The sequence below is a fragment of the Cryptomeria japonica genome, chromosome 11 (assembly GCF_030272615.1).
Source record: "Cryptomeria japonica chromosome 11, Sugi_1.0, whole genome shotgun sequence".
In the NCBI taxonomy this organism is placed as follows: Eukaryota; Viridiplantae; Streptophyta; class Pinopsida; order Cupressales; family Cupressaceae; genus Cryptomeria; species Cryptomeria japonica.
In genome coordinates this window covers 328,676,947-328,694,716 of record NC_081415.1, presented here as the reverse complement: position 1 = coordinate 328,694,716, position 17,770 = coordinate 328,676,947, and the positions used below count along the sequence as shown (strand labels likewise).

At 37.6% G+C, this 17,770-nt stretch overlaps 1 protein-coding gene across 2 annotated transcripts in view; it reads right to left on the bottom strand.

The window, feature by feature from the left end:
• The window catches only part of LOC131065062 (protein-ribulosamine 3-kinase, chloroplastic), a 206,644-nt gene that overhangs the window by 13,804 nt on the left and 175,070 nt on the right, over positions 1-17,770 (bottom strand). For both annotated transcript variants that reach the window (XM_057999462.2, XM_057999461.2), the window contains exon 8: positions 11,724-11,800. In XM_057999462.2, the coding sequence (XP_057855445.1) occupies positions 11,724-11,800 (77 nt within the window). The remainder of the gene's footprint in view (positions 1-11,723; positions 11,801-17,770) is intronic.

Here is a 17,770-nt window from a genome sequence, read left to right as displayed (position 1 = left end):
GGATTTCGGCATTTGCTCACAATAAATGAAGTTGTTTTCTCTCAGACGCCTGTAAAGGCCCGATAAATCCCCCCCTATAATCGCCGATAATATGCCGAATATGGTCTAAGCTCAAAAATAGGCTCGAAATCGTGAATCACAGACATGAAGGATGGCAAAATCATAAGTCGCCATCGCATCCAAAATCACCAAAAATATCCCAAGCAGAGGCCATGTTTAATATTAGTGGGTCAAAGCAAAGTATTGAGGTTTGTGTGTTTTGAAACGAAGCCCTTTGTAATCATCGAAGAAGCCCCCCCGAGATCGCATCTGCTAAAACCCGTCAAAATCTTGACTTGTGCTGTGGGTAGTGGTCGCTTAAAGATAAGTATGCCATCGTTTTCCCTGCCAAACACCGAAATTGCCTAGTGACAGAAGCCAAAAAATCAAAGTTATAAGTTCGGGCATTTTGTTAAAATTGTTTTTTGTCGCCATTGCTTGCATCCTCTGTGAAACCCCAAAGTAAGCCCCATCAAAATCGCAGGAGCCAAAGTGCATAAAGTTTCGCCTTTCTCCTCTGTGTGCAAGATCGTGATTCTCACATTCCCCTATGCAAAATAGAGTTTCTCCCTTAAAGGTTAAGTGGCAAATAAAGGGGGCATTTAAAGTTTTTTTTGCCAAGTTTCTGTTCACATTCTTCTTAGCAAAGCCGAGTTTCTCCCTTAAAGGTTTAGTGGCAAATAAAGGGGGCATTTAAAGTTTTTTTTGCTAAGTGTCTTTTCACATTCTTCTTAGCAAAGCCGAGTTTCTCCCTAGGGGGGTGAAAAGCTAAAATTATAGGGGACGCTTTTCAAGTCGAATTCGCATTTCTTGCTTGCAAAGCCGAGTTTTTTCTAGCAAAGGGCCAAAGGGCTAAAGGGCATTTAAAAAGTTGCTAAGTGTCTTTCGACACTTTTGCTCTCAAAGCCTAACTTTTCCCTTTAAGTGGTGCGATTTTAAATAAAAAAAGTGAAATGAGGAAAAGGGGATTCAAATTGTTTAAAAAGAGAACATCTTTTATTTTCCCCTCTTATTCATCGAAACAAAGCCCGACGTTGCCTTGACGACACTTATTTGTTAAATTTACTTAAATTTTTCGAGGTGATTAATTTAGGTTGAACTCGCTTGTGCAAATCATATCAGATTATGGACATAGAGAAGCTACAAAGATTTTATTTAGAAACAATTCGTGCTATTTTTTCAACACTCAATACATGGCTAATATATAGCCACTTACATAGCCAAACAACCTCCTATTTAATAGGGATGTGTTATAACTAACTTATAACAAATATTCCGGAATATCATTCACGGGTATAACACATTAACCACTAACTATTGTGATATATTGTTATTTCAACAATATATACGACTAACCATCCAAACATATATTAGTGAGATGCTTATTAACAACATCACTATTACAATAGTAATTACCTTTCCACATTTACATAATTACTAACACCTCAAATATAATGTAAACATTAATTTTCCTAACATTCCCCCTTTAATGTTTACATAGTAGAAAAACATTCACACACTTTTGCAGTTCGCTCACCCTTGTGGCATGTCTAACTATGTGACTTATGACCTTGATCCAAAAGCAAGGCTCTCTCCTCCCATTGTTTTAAATAGGCTTACCACAAACCTTGACATGAACATGAACCTCCACTCATCTGTTCACCTCGTGTGGTTTTCTGGATCCTCCCACAAACCCTTTCAAGATCCATGAACTGACTTACTCTGGTTCTTATATTTCTCCAACACCAGGGGAAAATATAGGAAATTCAACTCACACAAAACAAAACATGGAATGATTTCACATTAGATCTATGAGAACCAAATGTTGTTCTCAATTGAAGTCACCGTTGTCGACCACTGCCACCTAATCTTGAACAACATAAGCAACTGCCACTACCACTAGAAGTTGCCCTTGACTTTAGCCGATTCAGCTCAAAATGGAAATGGAATATTGATGTTATGTCCCCCCCACGATGTGAAATTTCCACTTATTCACACCACACAGGAGCACTAAAAAGAAAACAAATCACATAAAACTGCATACCAATGTCTAGATCTTGCTGCACATGATCATAATTGCCAGTGATCGTATTCACTAGTCGATCATCTTTTGATGAAGTATGATAGTCAAAGGATCACAGACATTAGCTGCTTTCTTATACAATTTCCCTTCTAGCATCTAATGCACTACGTAAAGTAGAAAACCAAAAAACCGAAGCACACATCACACCATTTGCAATTGAAAAAACGTCACCATGCCTGATGCACGACCCCGTCGTTGGTGACTGACAAGAGGTCGCTAAATGTCCTCCAACCTCTTGTGCCTCCATCCTCCAATGATTTGCTAGCTACTTAGCAAATTTGACTCTGAAGTTCAATTTTAGAAATAGTCCCCCCACAAAATGGATGTCGCGTACAAGCAAGAAAGCATCCAATTACTATAATTATTTTTGACACATTTTTAAAATTTTTGACAAATGACAAAACCACTAGTGGCTTGTAAAAATAGACCCTATCTTTGAAATAATATAACTTTGACTTGTTTTAACAATAAACAATATATTTTTTTTTTTAATTTTTAAACTATGACACTATCTTTATGAGAACTACTAAGACAAAATCTATAAATGAAGACTTCTAAAAAGACTAAACTAAATAAAATAAATTGACTCTACTCAACCAGGTGGACTCTGCCCTATTCGATGTGTCACAACAATTACCTCAGCATTTGTAGTATACAACGTAGATATTGACAATCCTGAAAAGAATATCATTGATCAAAGAGGAGTTAATGAGTCGGTGCTCTTTGAAAACAATCACTCATCAGCGTGAATGTGACTAAATCACAAGCACTAAGGTGCCATACCGAAGTATATACATATAGGGAGCTCACACACAGATTGGAATGAAAACATTCGACCAGCTCTAGTCAGCAATTCACAAGAATGTGAGATAGGCCTCCTCTGCTGCACAAATGAAGAGACAGATAGAACAAATGGACTGCTCCCAGATCACTCCAAGTCAGGAGTGTGGGCTCTCTGTTCTTCAAATCAAGTCAGCGTAATGATGCCCTTCTAGTCGCCTTTACTGATAGAGAAGAAGAGCCAACAATATAGAAGAATGCACCTCAATCAATGCGTTGTACCCATCAAAAGCTATTTCACCAAATCGGATCAATAGAGTGTCTCTGCGAAAGATGATGCCCCAGACATACATTACTATTATCGTGGATGCAAATCGAGCATATGTGAGTTGGATGCTCTCCACGATAGGGCAAAGTAGAAATGGGCCCCAAACTTATGGTGAAAGCCGAGATAACATTGAGACCAAAAAACAAGGAGTCCTCGAAATGAAATGTGACCAGCCTGTATCATTTCCAGGAATGCTCACGCAACGTTTGCATCACTGATTTCAACCAGTAAGAAATACGAAGCAAAGGCTCGAAATATTCACTGGAGAAAGACCTTAAGCAGCAACAACTCATAACTCAGTAATAATTTTCAATCTTCCGGCCATTATCACTAAATCTTAGGCACAAAATCTTATTAGCTCTGATACCATATCAGATTATGGACATAGAGAAGCTACAAAGATTTTATTCAAAAACAATTCGTGCTATTTTTTCAACACTCAATACATGGCTAATATATAGCCACTTACATAGCCAAACAACCTCCTATTTAATAGGGAGGTGTTATAACAAATATTCCAGAATGTCATTCACGAGTATTACAAAAAAACCACTAACTATTGTGATATATTGTTATTTCAATGATATATTGTTATTTCAACAATATATACGACTAACCATCCAAACATATTAGTGAGATGTTTATTAACAACATCACTATTACAATAGTAATTACCTTTCCACATTTACATAATTACTAACACCTCAAATATAATGTAAACATTAATTTTCCTAACAGATCGATGCCGCTGCAAGGAATTGGGAGGAAACCTAAAGTGTAGATTGAAGGTGCAATCGCGATCAAGATGGAAAGTGAAGGTGAAACACAACCATGGTGAGCATCAATTCAACGAGATGAAGGATACAACCACAATGCAAAAATATCAAAGCAATGTTGTTTCGAGATTAAAGGCTGGTGATTACACTCAAAATGTTGCAGAAGTATACACACTCAGAAATCACACATCAGAGGATTCCAGAAAATCAGTTTATAAAAACTTAATTTTTATATATTGTAAAAGGATTGCCTGTGGGCCCCGTTTAATGCATTTAAAACAAGGGGGTACATAGGTCAGTTATTCCCAACTATCTGATTGATCAAATTGATGTAGAACAATGGCCAATAGCTAAGAAGGTGGTTGGGAGGACAACTGGGAAGTTACTAGGTATGGGTTAAAGCTGCCAAGCTTCTAGAAGGTAGTTCAGAGCCATTGGATACAATCAATCCTACCCTTTGATTCAAAATTGTAAAATCTATAAAAGGCAAATGCCTCTCTTTTGTAAAAGGTTAGATTTTTAGGGGTTAGAATAGTTAGATGCAGTTTTCAGATTAGGAGTAGAATAGGACTGTTGTAAGAAATTGTTGTAATGGTAGTTGAAATCAATATATGAACATTGAAGTATGGTGTTTTTTATTTTGGTTCATACCATTGGAGGCCTGCTGATTACAGGTCACCGTGTTTGGTTAGTCTAAACCCAAAACTGTGCTTAGTTCAATTGTGGGTATTTGTCTCAGGTTGCGCTAGAATTGGGTGCCTGGATGAATCCCCATAGTTTGAAAATCCATTCATCCTTTGGAGCTTGCACTGTTCTTGTCGAGTTGTGAGGGTGTCTTTGGCGAAACAAGAATTGGTTTATGGAAATCTGTCTACCCGCTGCACCAGCATTACTACTATTGTACCTAGGATTCCTAAACCCTTCTCTTTTGCTTTTATTTTTCCGCAGTTTGAGAATCGCAACATCGTTGGATGTAGGCTAGGTTGTTGTAAACGTAAGCCCCCTTGTGTTACCAGCAAAACACATCATCACTGAGCTATCCCACAATCAAGACCTGACATTTGGAACCTTGAGGTTGTCCCCTTTGATCATCTAAAACAACATTAGGGATTTCCTTATTCAAGGGAGGATAGGATACTCAACATTCTATTCTATGCTGATAGGAGAGAGTTGGTAATATGACTTTAGCCACGTCAACAGTATGCATGCCTCATTTGTAGCATAGTTAGGTGCCTCCTGCAAGGAGTACAGGGTAGTCCCATATTGCTATAAGCCATTTGTAGACCCATATATAGATTGACCGGCATCATGGACAATAAAATAAGCTTTCTTTCTTTCTTTTTAATGTCTTCCAGCTTTGTCAAAACCATTAGATCAGATCTAGGGGCTTGATGAAGGAGATCCTTGCAAAGCAAGCTCCAAAAGGATCAGCACCACTAGTTTTATTGCAAGGCTAGACATGCAATGCAAATATGTGTTTGTAGGTATGGAAGATTTGCCAATATCAAGGTTGAATCCATAGTCAAACGTCATTTTCATGAGTCAACAATAAGATCTGCGGACACAAAGATCACTTACACTATGTGAAAGTGATCCTAGTTGGCACATAATCAGAGAACTCACATGTCACAGTTTTCCCTATTTATTTGTCTCAAATCCAACATCAAATTATAGGTAGCAGTCGCTTGTCACTGTTGATTCAAGTAGCATTGATTAGATAAAACCGTATACCTATCTATTTACATCAAATGAAGAAAGACAGTAATGCAGATATATATTTCATATGAATGATTTATATATCAAACCTCTTCATTATCGAATTGCAATTAAATACATGTCCAAAACATTATCGATATATAATCGGGTTATATTAGAATTGACCCGAATTAGTTATCGGGCTTGTTTGCTTTGATACCGATTCATTATTGGGTGTGTTTATATCGATCTGTTATCATTTACAATGGCACCAATTAGTTATCATAGACACCTAATGGATCGGTTGACATTTGGAAGAGTCACGACCAAGTGACATCTTGGTCGGACATTTCTAAAAGACATGTCCGATCAAGGTGCCACTTGATCGTGACTACCTTACTATATATGCATCATTCAAAAGAAAGGGGATGACATTGAAATCGATACATGTTCATCCTCTATACCTGCAGCAAAAGAAAGATCTTCAATATTATTACTATTCTTGTTACAATATTGAAGACAACAATATTATTGTCATAGTCATAATACCAAAATCTTAAATACACCATCTTGCATATAACTTGTTCATTAAATTGGAAATTGCAATAACATTTACATGGTATCAGAGCCAAGTTATCGAACCTGAGGCTATTCAATTTTGTGGAAAATTTAAGAACTAGTTTATATCAAGCATCCTATTTCTCTAATGGCCAATGCTATGAGATTCGAAGATAGACTTGGTGTGGGTGATGATTTCTCTGCATGGAAGTTCAGAATCAAGATGATTCTAAGGGAGAGCAAAGTCGAAAATTTTATCAAGACTGAATCTACGGAACCAGAGACTGAACCTGACAAAGCATTATGGATAGAAGGAAATGAAAAAGCAATCAAGATTATTGTTGATGGGGTGAGAAATAACATAATGCCCATTATAAAGAAACATGAAACGGCTTTTGAAATGTTCAAAGCACTTGTGAACACATTTGAGATATCAAATGCAAGTCGAACTCTGGCCTTGAAGCAAGAAATCAATCATATAACCATGAACAAAGGAGAGACAGTAAATGCCTACTTCATGAGGATCTCAACTCTAAAAGATGAACTAGCAACCCTAGGATATGGTATCTAGAGCAAAGAGTTAACACTCATTGCTCTAGATGGGTTACCTAGTGCATGGGAAACATTTGTCCAGGGCATCAGTGCAAGGGACAAATATCCTGAGTTTGAAAGACTAAGAGATGACTGTCTCCAAGAGGAATCTAGACTGAATAAGAAAGGAATGAAACATAAGAATATAGATGAAGACCGACAAGTCCTAAACACTAACTTTACCAAGCAAAACAAGAAAAGGCAGTTTAGGAAGAGAAAAGGTCGTCAAGGCAGGAACACTTCAAAGAAGGACTTATCTCACATCCAATGTTATAGATGTGATCAGTTCGGACACTATGTTGCAAAGTGCCCGGAAAGAACCAAGCAACATGCTACATTTGCCAAAGAAGGAAAGACTAAAGGGGAAGATGACTCCGGAAAATATGTACTCTACTCAGCACTCACAAGCCAAGCTTCTAACAAGATCAACTCATGGGTGATTGACAGTGGTTCATCCAGGCACATCACAGGGTTTAGAGAAGTACTTGACTCCATGATAGAGGAGAGTGATGAGGTAGTAACCATCGGAGATGACTCCACACATCCAGTCAGAGGAATGGGAACCTGCACAATCAAATTGAAGACAGGCATATCCTTGCGGCTCGAAGGAGTACTATATGTCCCCGACATCAAAAGGAATCTAGTCTCTATATCGGCACTGGAAGACAACGGATACAGAGTGACATTCATGGACAACAGAGTATTGGCTTGGCCAAAGAACTCTTCCATAAAGAAGGCAAAGACCATTGGACAGAGACAGGGCTATTTGTATGAGCTGTGCACAGAACCCAACCTAGCCCTAATCCATGAAGCCACTAATGCAAATGAAGTTTGGCATAGAAGATTAGGCCATCTGAATTTTAGGGCTTTATCTTCAATGGGAAACCTTGTCACAGGTCTACCCAAGTTAAAGCAAGATCATTCAGGGGCATGCAAAGGATGTGCCCTAGGTAAAAATACCAAGGGTACATTCCAAAATAGTACTAGGAAAACTAGTAAAGTTCTAGAGTTAGTTCATTCTGATGTATGCGGACCTATGTCCGTACCCTCTCTAGGGGGATTCTTGTATTATGTAATATTTGTTGATGACTACTCTAGGAAGACTTGGATCTACTTTCTGAAATGTAAAGAATCAGAAGAGATCCTCTCTAGGTTTAAAGAATTTAAATCACTAACTGATAACTACTCAAGAAACAAAGTTAAAACCCTAAGAATTGACAATGGGGGAGAATACACATTAGATTCGTTTAAAGAATTTTGTAGAGATAATGGGATTAAGAGGGAGCTTACTATACCTTATAACCCCCAACAAAATGGGGTAGCTGAAAGGAAAAATAGGACTATAGTCGAAGCTGACAAGGCCATGATTCTAGATCAAAACCTTAACACAAATCTCTGGGCAGAAGCATCCAACACCGCTGTATATATATAGAACAGATGCCCACACTCCCATCTTGAAGATAAAACTCCTGAGGAAGTATTCACTAAAATTAAGCCAAATATCAGCCACCATAGGATATTTGGGTGTCCCGTCTATATCCATGTACCTAAAGAAAAAAGACTAAAACTAGAGCCTTCTGAAAAAAGAGGAATGCTTGTAGGATATAGTGAAACCTCCAAAGCCTACAGAATCTATGTACCTGGTCAAAGAAATATTGAACTAAGTAGGGATGTAATCTTTGAGGACGACTTAGCCTTCAAAAGAGCTCAGAGCTCCATAGAACCTGAAATCTATGTCCCTACTTCTAACTTAGATGAAGATCCTGCTCCTGAGTTTCAGAGGGAGAATCTAGATGAAACTGATAATGATAATGAACACTCACCTAGAAATCTCAAGAAAAGACCACTATGGGCCACCAAACTAGTAGAAGAAGCTCAGAGGTTTGCTGCTCCTTCATGAACCTTCAGAGAAAGCAAAAAGCCTAATAAAATTACTAGCTATGTTGCTCTTACAAATGATCTATCTAAAAATGAACCTGACAATGTAACTGATGCCCTTAAACATCAAGTATGGAAGGATGCTATGTCTGAAGAGTGTCAATCCATAATGAAAAAATGATGTATGGGAGATTGTTCCTAGGCCAACTAAGAAATTTGTTGTTTCTTCTAAATGGCTTTTTAAGATCAAACATGCAGCAAATGGCAATATTGAAAAACATAAGGCAAGATTTGTAGCCAGAGGGTTCTCTCAAAAGGAAGGAATAGACTATGAAGAAACATTTGCTCCCGTAGCCAGATATACCTTAGTAAGGATTGTGCTAGCCATTGCAACAACAAAGGGATGGAAGGTACATCAAATGGATGTAAAGACAACTTTCTTAATGGAGAGATCTCTGAAGAAGTATACCTAGAGCAACCTGAAGGGTTTGAGATTCATCATGCAGAGTCTCATGTGTGTACACTCAAGAAAGCTCTATATGGACTTAAACAGGCTCCCAGGGCTTGGTATGAAAGAATTGACACATATCTATCAAAACTAGGCTTCTCTAAAAATGATGCAGATCCTAATCTCTACTATAAACAGAACAAAGGTTATATGCTAATATTGATTTTATATGTTGATGACTTATTAATCACAGGAGAAGATCACCTTATAGATCAATGCAAGAAAGATCTATCCAAAGAATTTGATATGAAGGACTTGGGATTCCTTCATTATTTCCTAGGGTTGGAAGTATGGCAAAATTTTGATAACATTGTTCTAAACCAAGGCAAGTATACTTTGGACATCCTGAAGAGATTTGGAATGCTAAAATGTAGATCCATGACCGCTCCAATGGAAACCAATCTTCATAAACTTAAAGAAACAGCAGCAGAATCACCTTCTACCGACCCCACTCTATATAGGCAGATGATTGGGTCTCTTATGTACCTGGTAAATACAAGGCCAGATATCTGCTATGCAGTGAATGCTTTGAGTCAGTTTATGTGTGAGCCAAAAGAGATACACCTGGTTGCAGTAAAACACATTATGAGATATTTACAAGGCACCTTAAATATTGGTCTCAAGTATGAGAAAGTTGATCTTAATCTACATGGATTCGAAGATTCAGATTGGGCTAGAAGTGTGACTGACAGGAAAAGCACCTCTAGGTGCTACTTCAGTTTGGGATCAGCCATGATATCCTGGATCAGCAGAAAGCAATCTTCTGTAGCGCAAAGTTCCACCGAGGCCGAATACATTGCGGCCTCCATGGCTTCTCGAGAAGCAATGTGGCTTAGAAAGTTACTTGTGGGATTGTTTGGTGATCCTATGAAACCTTCTATTATCCATTGCAACAATCAAAGCTGCATAAAACTTTTAGTGAATCCACTGTTCCATGATAGATCCAAGCATATTGAGATTCCATACCATTACGTGCGAGATATGGTAGACAAAAATGTGATCCAATTGGAGTATGTGAATACAGGAGACTAGACTGCAGATCTTCTAACCAAACCCCTTTCCAGAGTGAAGGTTGATCACTTCAGAAAAGGTTTGGGTATGATAGAAAGGTAATCTGTTTTGTAACCTATACTTGCATATCAATAAGATGTTTAATGTGTAAACTTCTTTGTCGTGTTAGGACTTCTATGGGTGTAACCCCCTGTGTTCATATTCAAGAAGTGACGACTTCTCAAATATTGTACACTTGTATGGGAACATCATAAGGTGACGATCTTATGATGTTCAAACCAGTTATCGTGATAGGATCTCTGGTATGTCATGGATGTGCCATGATTGTGTTGTGATATTACATTTGAAATAGAATGCTAGTGCACTTATCACAACTTGGATATGTTGAAAATTTAATTATTATCATATGATTATCCTTAAGTATTGCGTGTGTAGGCAATACTGATATCACGTGCTTAGGTGATATCATGTCATTACAATATGACTAACCCCTTGTATCACGTGTTTAGGTGATACTTCATATTTGAATGGTATAATCCTATGTAGAGTAAGATTATGAAACCTCATAAGGAATCCTGACCATCATAAGAAATGAGATGATAGATATGGTAGCTTTATCTTCCCTAGCTAAGAGGGAGTGTTGATTCAAGTAGCATCGATCAGATAAAACCATATACCTATCTATTTACATCAAATGAAGAAAGACGGTAATGCAGATATATATTTCATATGAATGATTTATATATCGAACCTCTTCATTATCGAATTGCAATTAAATACATGTCCAAAACATTATCGATATATAATCGGGTTATATTAGAATTGACCCGAATTAGTTATCGGGCTTGTTTGCTTTGATACCGATTCATTATCGGGTGTGTTTATATCGATCTGTTATCATTTACAATGGCACCAATTAGTTATCATAGACACCGAATGGATCGGTTGACATTTGGAAGAGTCACGACCAAGTGACATCTTGGTCGGACATGTCTAAAAGACATGTCCGATCAAGGTGCCACTTGATCGTGACTACCTTACTATATATGCATCATTCAAAAGAAAGGGGATGACATTGAAATCAATACATGTTCATCCTCCATACCTGCAGCAAAAGAAAGATCTTCAATATTATTACTATTCTTGTTACAATATTGAAGACAGCAATATTATTGTCATAGTCATAATACCAAAATCTTAAATACACCATCTTGCATATAACTTGTTCATTAAATTGGAAATTGCAATAACATGTACAGTCACAATCAAATTTATCTCATTTTTATTAATATCAAGGTATGCAATTATTCCTGTTATTCATTCTATTGTACAGATTTATGTCTTGACTCCTATATCAAGGGTAATTTGATTATTTTTGTGCATTTGTTTTAATTCATTCTAGATATTTATGTGAGAAGCATTTCTTTTCCTTCCATTTTTTTACAGAGTTAATGGGAAAAAGTAAAACAAGTGTACCTCAAAGTAAGAATTGTAAAAGGATGTTCCAAATCCAGCACACCATGACATTCCAAATTCTGCCTCATTGTGGCCATCTACAAAAGCAAAGGACCAAAAATTAAATATGAAGGCATTCCTAATAGACTGATGGCAATAATAATGACAATATAATAAATACAGATTGGTTCTCTTGAAGATAAGTGTAACTTTTCTTTTAGCAAATTAAAAAAAATTCAAATATGCAATTGTACTTTACAACAATGTAAATCTTACTCATCCTTACTCAAATGAATCAGGAATATAATTCAGATGAATTCCTATTCCAGCATTAATGGCAGGCAATGATGAGCTACATCCTGTAATAGTCTTCGAAGTCAATGCCACTAGGGAGGGTACTATAATTATCAGAAAATCTTGAACAAAAGCATACTCCATATAGGAAGCAGCTCTGAGTAATGCATAAGTCCCTTGCATGGGAAGTCCTCACATTGTAGCTCCATGATTTTTATCATCCTCCTATCGGTATCTAATTTCATAGAGCCTTTGTTACCATTGTGACCCTAATCAACATGTAGGGATAGATTCCTAAAGTCGAAAGGTTGCTCCATGCCCATTACCGAGATTCGAAATAAGCAGAAATACTTTATAAGAAGCTAAAGCTTCCAGCTCAATATTTGGAAGAATCAAGTGTACACAATTTTGTATAGATATATTTGGATGAATTCCTACTCAAACAAGAGTGACCAATGATAAGATACATTGTGCAATAGTTCTGGAAGCCAGAATCACTAGGGAATGTATCATCATCATCATCAAACATTGTACAAGCATTAAGCCCCTATATTCACTGCAACTTCATAGCTGTTGATGCCTCTCTTATGGGAAATGCCTCACTTTCTAGCTCCACAGTGTTCATTGTCCTTCTATAGGCAGATAATGAATTGCTCAAGTGCTTAGTGTTCAGTGCAGCAAATTAAATAGTTAATAGGCTAGAATTTAAGACTTGAATTTTTTATTCATAAGACCGAAGGCTTAATGTTTCTACAAACATTGAGTTAAAGCTTTAATTATAAGAAGGTACCTTCAAGATCCTTTTCTCGACAGAAATGTAAGGATCTTGACAGAAATGTTTGGTTGAATAAGACATTTCTATCATTTGATCATCAAGTTTTACACAATCATATACAGTTATTTTTCTTCAGCATATATGCCATGTGACTCTGCCTATTGGTTACTATATATGCACGTGTGTGATTGATCGAATATTATGCATATATCAATCAATATTGCTGTTCATTTGACAGTTTGAGCCTTGAATGACTTTACGTTGGTCAAACCAATGTCACAATTGAGATAGGTACATGTTAGTGTATGTACCAGAGCAATTAGAAAATCAAATCAAGAAGACACCATTTAGTAAGAGATCTAAAAGTGACAAACAGAAAAAACTGTGCAGTGTGTGCAAATCAGTTTGTGGAGTATGAATCATCAAAGAGATACTCACACAATCAAATAGGAAACTGTTCACTTGAAGAATATCTAATTTCTATAAGAACAGCTATTAATTGAAGCATAAGGTCCACTCAAAGGTTCAAAAAGAGGGAAAAAACAAGGTTGAATAGAATTTCAAGATTCAAAAAGACAGGATGGAACCAAAAATCTCTTTGGTCCCAAAACAATGAAGATTCAATTGAATTAAGGTTGTAACCACTCACTAATTGGCTAACTTCTAGAAGTGTGTACCCTTATGCCTTCTTTGATTCAATTCAACCTAAATCTTAATCTTTGCTCAAGCCACATAAAATTAGTATGCCCTATAATGATAATTAATAGATAAAAATTCATCCTCCAAAATGGAAGAGAAAAAATCATTTGGGAGTCTTTCTTCCCCAGCAAGATTTTATTCAATTTCCCGAAGGCTTTTTTAAAGTTTTTTTTCTAATAATATCCTTGCTTCTACCAAAGGTTCTTATAAATTGAAATGTCCCCCACAAATTTTTTCAATTTTTTAACACAAGATCACCACCCGTTAATATTAGCAGTAAGAAATATCATGATCAATACAGTTGACGGTTAAACCAGCCACTTCCACTTTTCAACGGGTGAAGTAAGAACAGTAGAAAATAACAACTCCTTGGCGGTATGACCAACCAATTTACAAGTCAAACAAAGATATAACAAGACAATCACTCGACCACTTTTCAGCGGGAGGACTATGCATAAACAAAAACTATCACTCGACCACTTATGTAGCGGGAGGATAGAGAACATCAAACAATCACTCGACCACTTATTCAGCGGGAGGACTAGAGTACATGAAAATAGAGAAATAGGCGGCTAAGCCAACCTCTTCCACTTATATAGTAGGTGATACAAGTATATTGCAGAGAGATGGACTATTCAGTACTACTGAAACAGTCTTACAATATTTTATCCTGCAAATACTGTCAGTACAATATGATTTCAATCTCCAAATAGAAATGAAAGTACTCCAAGGAATTACAATAAGATAACTCTAAAATAACTAGCCAAATACACACTTAACCAAGTCTGAAATGAATTACCAACAATACCAAAAACGAACCAGCAACACAGAAATGCTCATAACTCTTTCAAAACACCACCAAATATCTCCAAATCAGTAGCGAAAGAAGGCTAGGGGGAAGGTGACCAAACCCCAACCCAGCAACCACATCAAACCTCACCGATGATTCTGCTCGCAGCCCAAGGACAAGGCTGAAATGGTACGGCCAGCAAGGAAACTTGACCAGCAATGAAAAATTACACACTCCACCTCATAATACGAGCCTCTAGATGAAGAACTGTCCAGTAGAGGGGCTTCCAACGAGCTATTACCTAAAATGAATGGATACACGGACAAAGAGTTATGAATTAAAATAAGCTACAGCCACACCCAAAACCAACAAGCTGGAAACACACCAAAACACTCAAATTACTGAAAAATAGGCTCACAATCCATTCTATCAGCCCACTCTATCTCTCTGGATGAAAGATAGTCTCAATAGACTAGCTAGGTGCTATCTCTCAAGCACGAAACCGATGGTTGCTAGGAAGCTCTCAACTTCGAAGCTCAACTGGCACTAATCCGGCAACACTTCGTTGCAAATAAACATGAATAGTTTCAAATGAAGGCCAAGGCACATATTTATAACTTCCTCCTCAAATCGAACTTCTTTTCCCTCCAATATGGGATTAAACAACGACATTCCAATTTCCTTAATTTGAATTTCATTTCATTTTTTCCCAAAATCACCCATCACATGGTGGCAAATACACTTTATAAAAAATACATCAATAAAGTGTATTATGGCGTCCAAAGAATAAAGTGAATTATATCATAAAAATATCTTATTTTCCTCCTAAGGCATCCATCTTGCCTTAATAATTCACTTATAAAATATTTTCCTCAACCAAGAATCGCCCACATATATAATTAAGGAAATGATTTTAGATATCAATATAACTTAAGCAATCCCCCTTAAATAAATCGTCCAACTTTTGCCTTAAGTTATAATTTAATTTAAAACACCATTTGTCATCAAATACTTAACTTGTCAAAACAAGCTCCAAAAATGTTGGAAGACAAACTACTCAAACTGACTTGTCAGAAATAGCCATTTGAACTGACCAGCTGAACTCCTGCTAAAAATAGTACTTACTAAAAATAGCATACTCCTAAAAATAGTAAGTGTTTCCAAAGTGATTTTTACCACATTCTGAGCAGTCGTCGTGACTTACTAAAAATAGTAAGTCCGGAAATCATCTCCCAAGAATTTGCATGTCAAACCACGTTGGAGCTCTCAAAAAACCCAGAAAAACCCTTTAATGCAAACAACCATCAACCTGTCGCAATTTACTAAAAATAGTAAATTCAAAAATCTTCTCTGATTGGAATGCATGTTATACCATCCTGAAGCTCATGAAAAAACCCAGAAAGAATCTAGAGAGCAAACAGCTATTGCAATTTACTAAAAATAGTAAATTCATAAATAATCTATGATTGGAATGCATGTTATACCATTCTGAAGCTCATGAAAAACCCAAAAAGAATCTAGAGAACAGACTATAGAACTCCTGCAAACACCTCTCCGAAAACCTTCCTGAAGACAAAAACCCTAATTTAATCTCTGGTTAGCCTACGGGTTTCCAAAATAGGCTAAGACTCCATCCATCAGTCTAGAACTAAGAAGGGGACATTACATAAATTTTGGAGCAGCTTGGCCTATCCCTATAAATGAAGTTTAAGAAGTGCACCGATATCAAGATATAAAGAGCCTTTGAATTGTATGTTTGATGTAAAACAACAAAACTTCTTCATATTCGAAACAGGACAGTGATGAAGATGTAATGTCCCCTTCCTAGGTGATAGGCAGTTGAGCAGGGATTGGCCTATCATCTGGTTCCTGTAGGCTAGTGGAGTGAAGAGGGAACCCATTCATGAGTCATGGAGCCTTGCAAAGGGCTCTGTGAGCCAATTCAGACATTCAGATGGCAGTTCCTAGTTTTTAGGAGGGATCCCTATTTTTTAGGGAATGACTGAGAGTTGGTTCCAGGGTGTCTAGGAACCATCCTGGATCATTTGAGACCATCTCCTAAATTTTAGGGAGGGGTCCTATTTTTTAGGGAAGACAACCAATTGACTAGTTGACCACCCAGAGGGCCACGGAGCATAGCAGGATCGCTTTTGAGCATTTCCAGAGGTTTGGAGACAGTTTCCTACTTTCTAGGAGGATTCCTACGTTTTAGAGGATCACTGCCAGTTAGCCTGCAGGACTCAGGTGACATCGATGACCATAGCACTTCAGACGAAATTCCAATCTGAGTTCCAAATCTCATTTTATTAATAAATAAAGAAAATATTTTAATATTTCCTAAATTTGGACTTAATAAAATAATAATAAATGTGATATTATAATCACTTTATGGGGAAATAAGTTATAATAATTCATTGGCTCTCTTACCTAGGCGTTTTAGCAAATATTACTATAATAATGAAGGGGCCAAATTAAAATAATGATGGAGGCCCCTTGTGGTTCGATTTTCATAAGGAGGCATAAATAAAATAAAGATATTGTATTATTAAAAGGGGAGATGAAACCCTAATTTGAAATTAGCAGTGTTCCACGAGGACGCTTCTCCCCCCTTTTTGGCTGCGTCTCGAAGACGGGGACATCTCCGCGACAAGGGGACGGGGACGTGACGTCCCCTGCCGTCCCGCCACCACCACCCAAGCACCGCCGAAGACAGGGAGACGTCTCCGCGTCTGAGACTCCACGTCTCCTTGGGAGACGTCTAGGCATCTCCCCATCCGTCGAGAGACGTGCAAACGTCTCTCGAGGGACAGGGAGACGCCCAGACATCTCCCGTCACCCCCACATATATGCAATGTTTAAAATTAATTTTTTTTTAAAAAGTGACTTTTGGGGGGTAACCCTAATTGTATTTAGCAATTAGCAATTAGCATTGAACAAATCTTGGTATTTAGATTTAGTATTTCAAATTTCCTCTAGTTTCATTTGAAATGTAATTCTTATACTGTTATACTGTCATACATCTTTTCAAAACTAGTTTTTCAAGTACTATATGTATATGTATAGCTATATCAGCACCACCACCCTGCCACCCCCCCGCCGCCGTCCCCCAACCATCCCCAAACTTAGGCCCTTGGTCCCCCCATCCCGGAAACCCGTCCCCGCGCCCCCAACGCCGGTGGAACACTGGAAATTAGGGTTAGAGCTGAAATAAAAAAGTGAATTTGACAATCATTTTGGCATTGAGTTGTTTATTTTTTGAGAGAATATTATCTTCTACAAGTCTGCAATGAGTTTGGCAAAGTTCTGAAGTGGAATTGGGGACGAAAACCTCCATTTCTTGGTGATAGGACGAAAGCCCTCTCACTTTTCAACATACCTAGTTGCCTGGAATGCTTATATCCAGTGTTCCACGGGCGTTGGGGACAGGGGGACGAGGGGACACGTTTCCGGGATGGGGGGACTGAGGGCCTAAGTTTGGGAATGGCGGGGGGGGGGGGGTGGCGGGGTGGT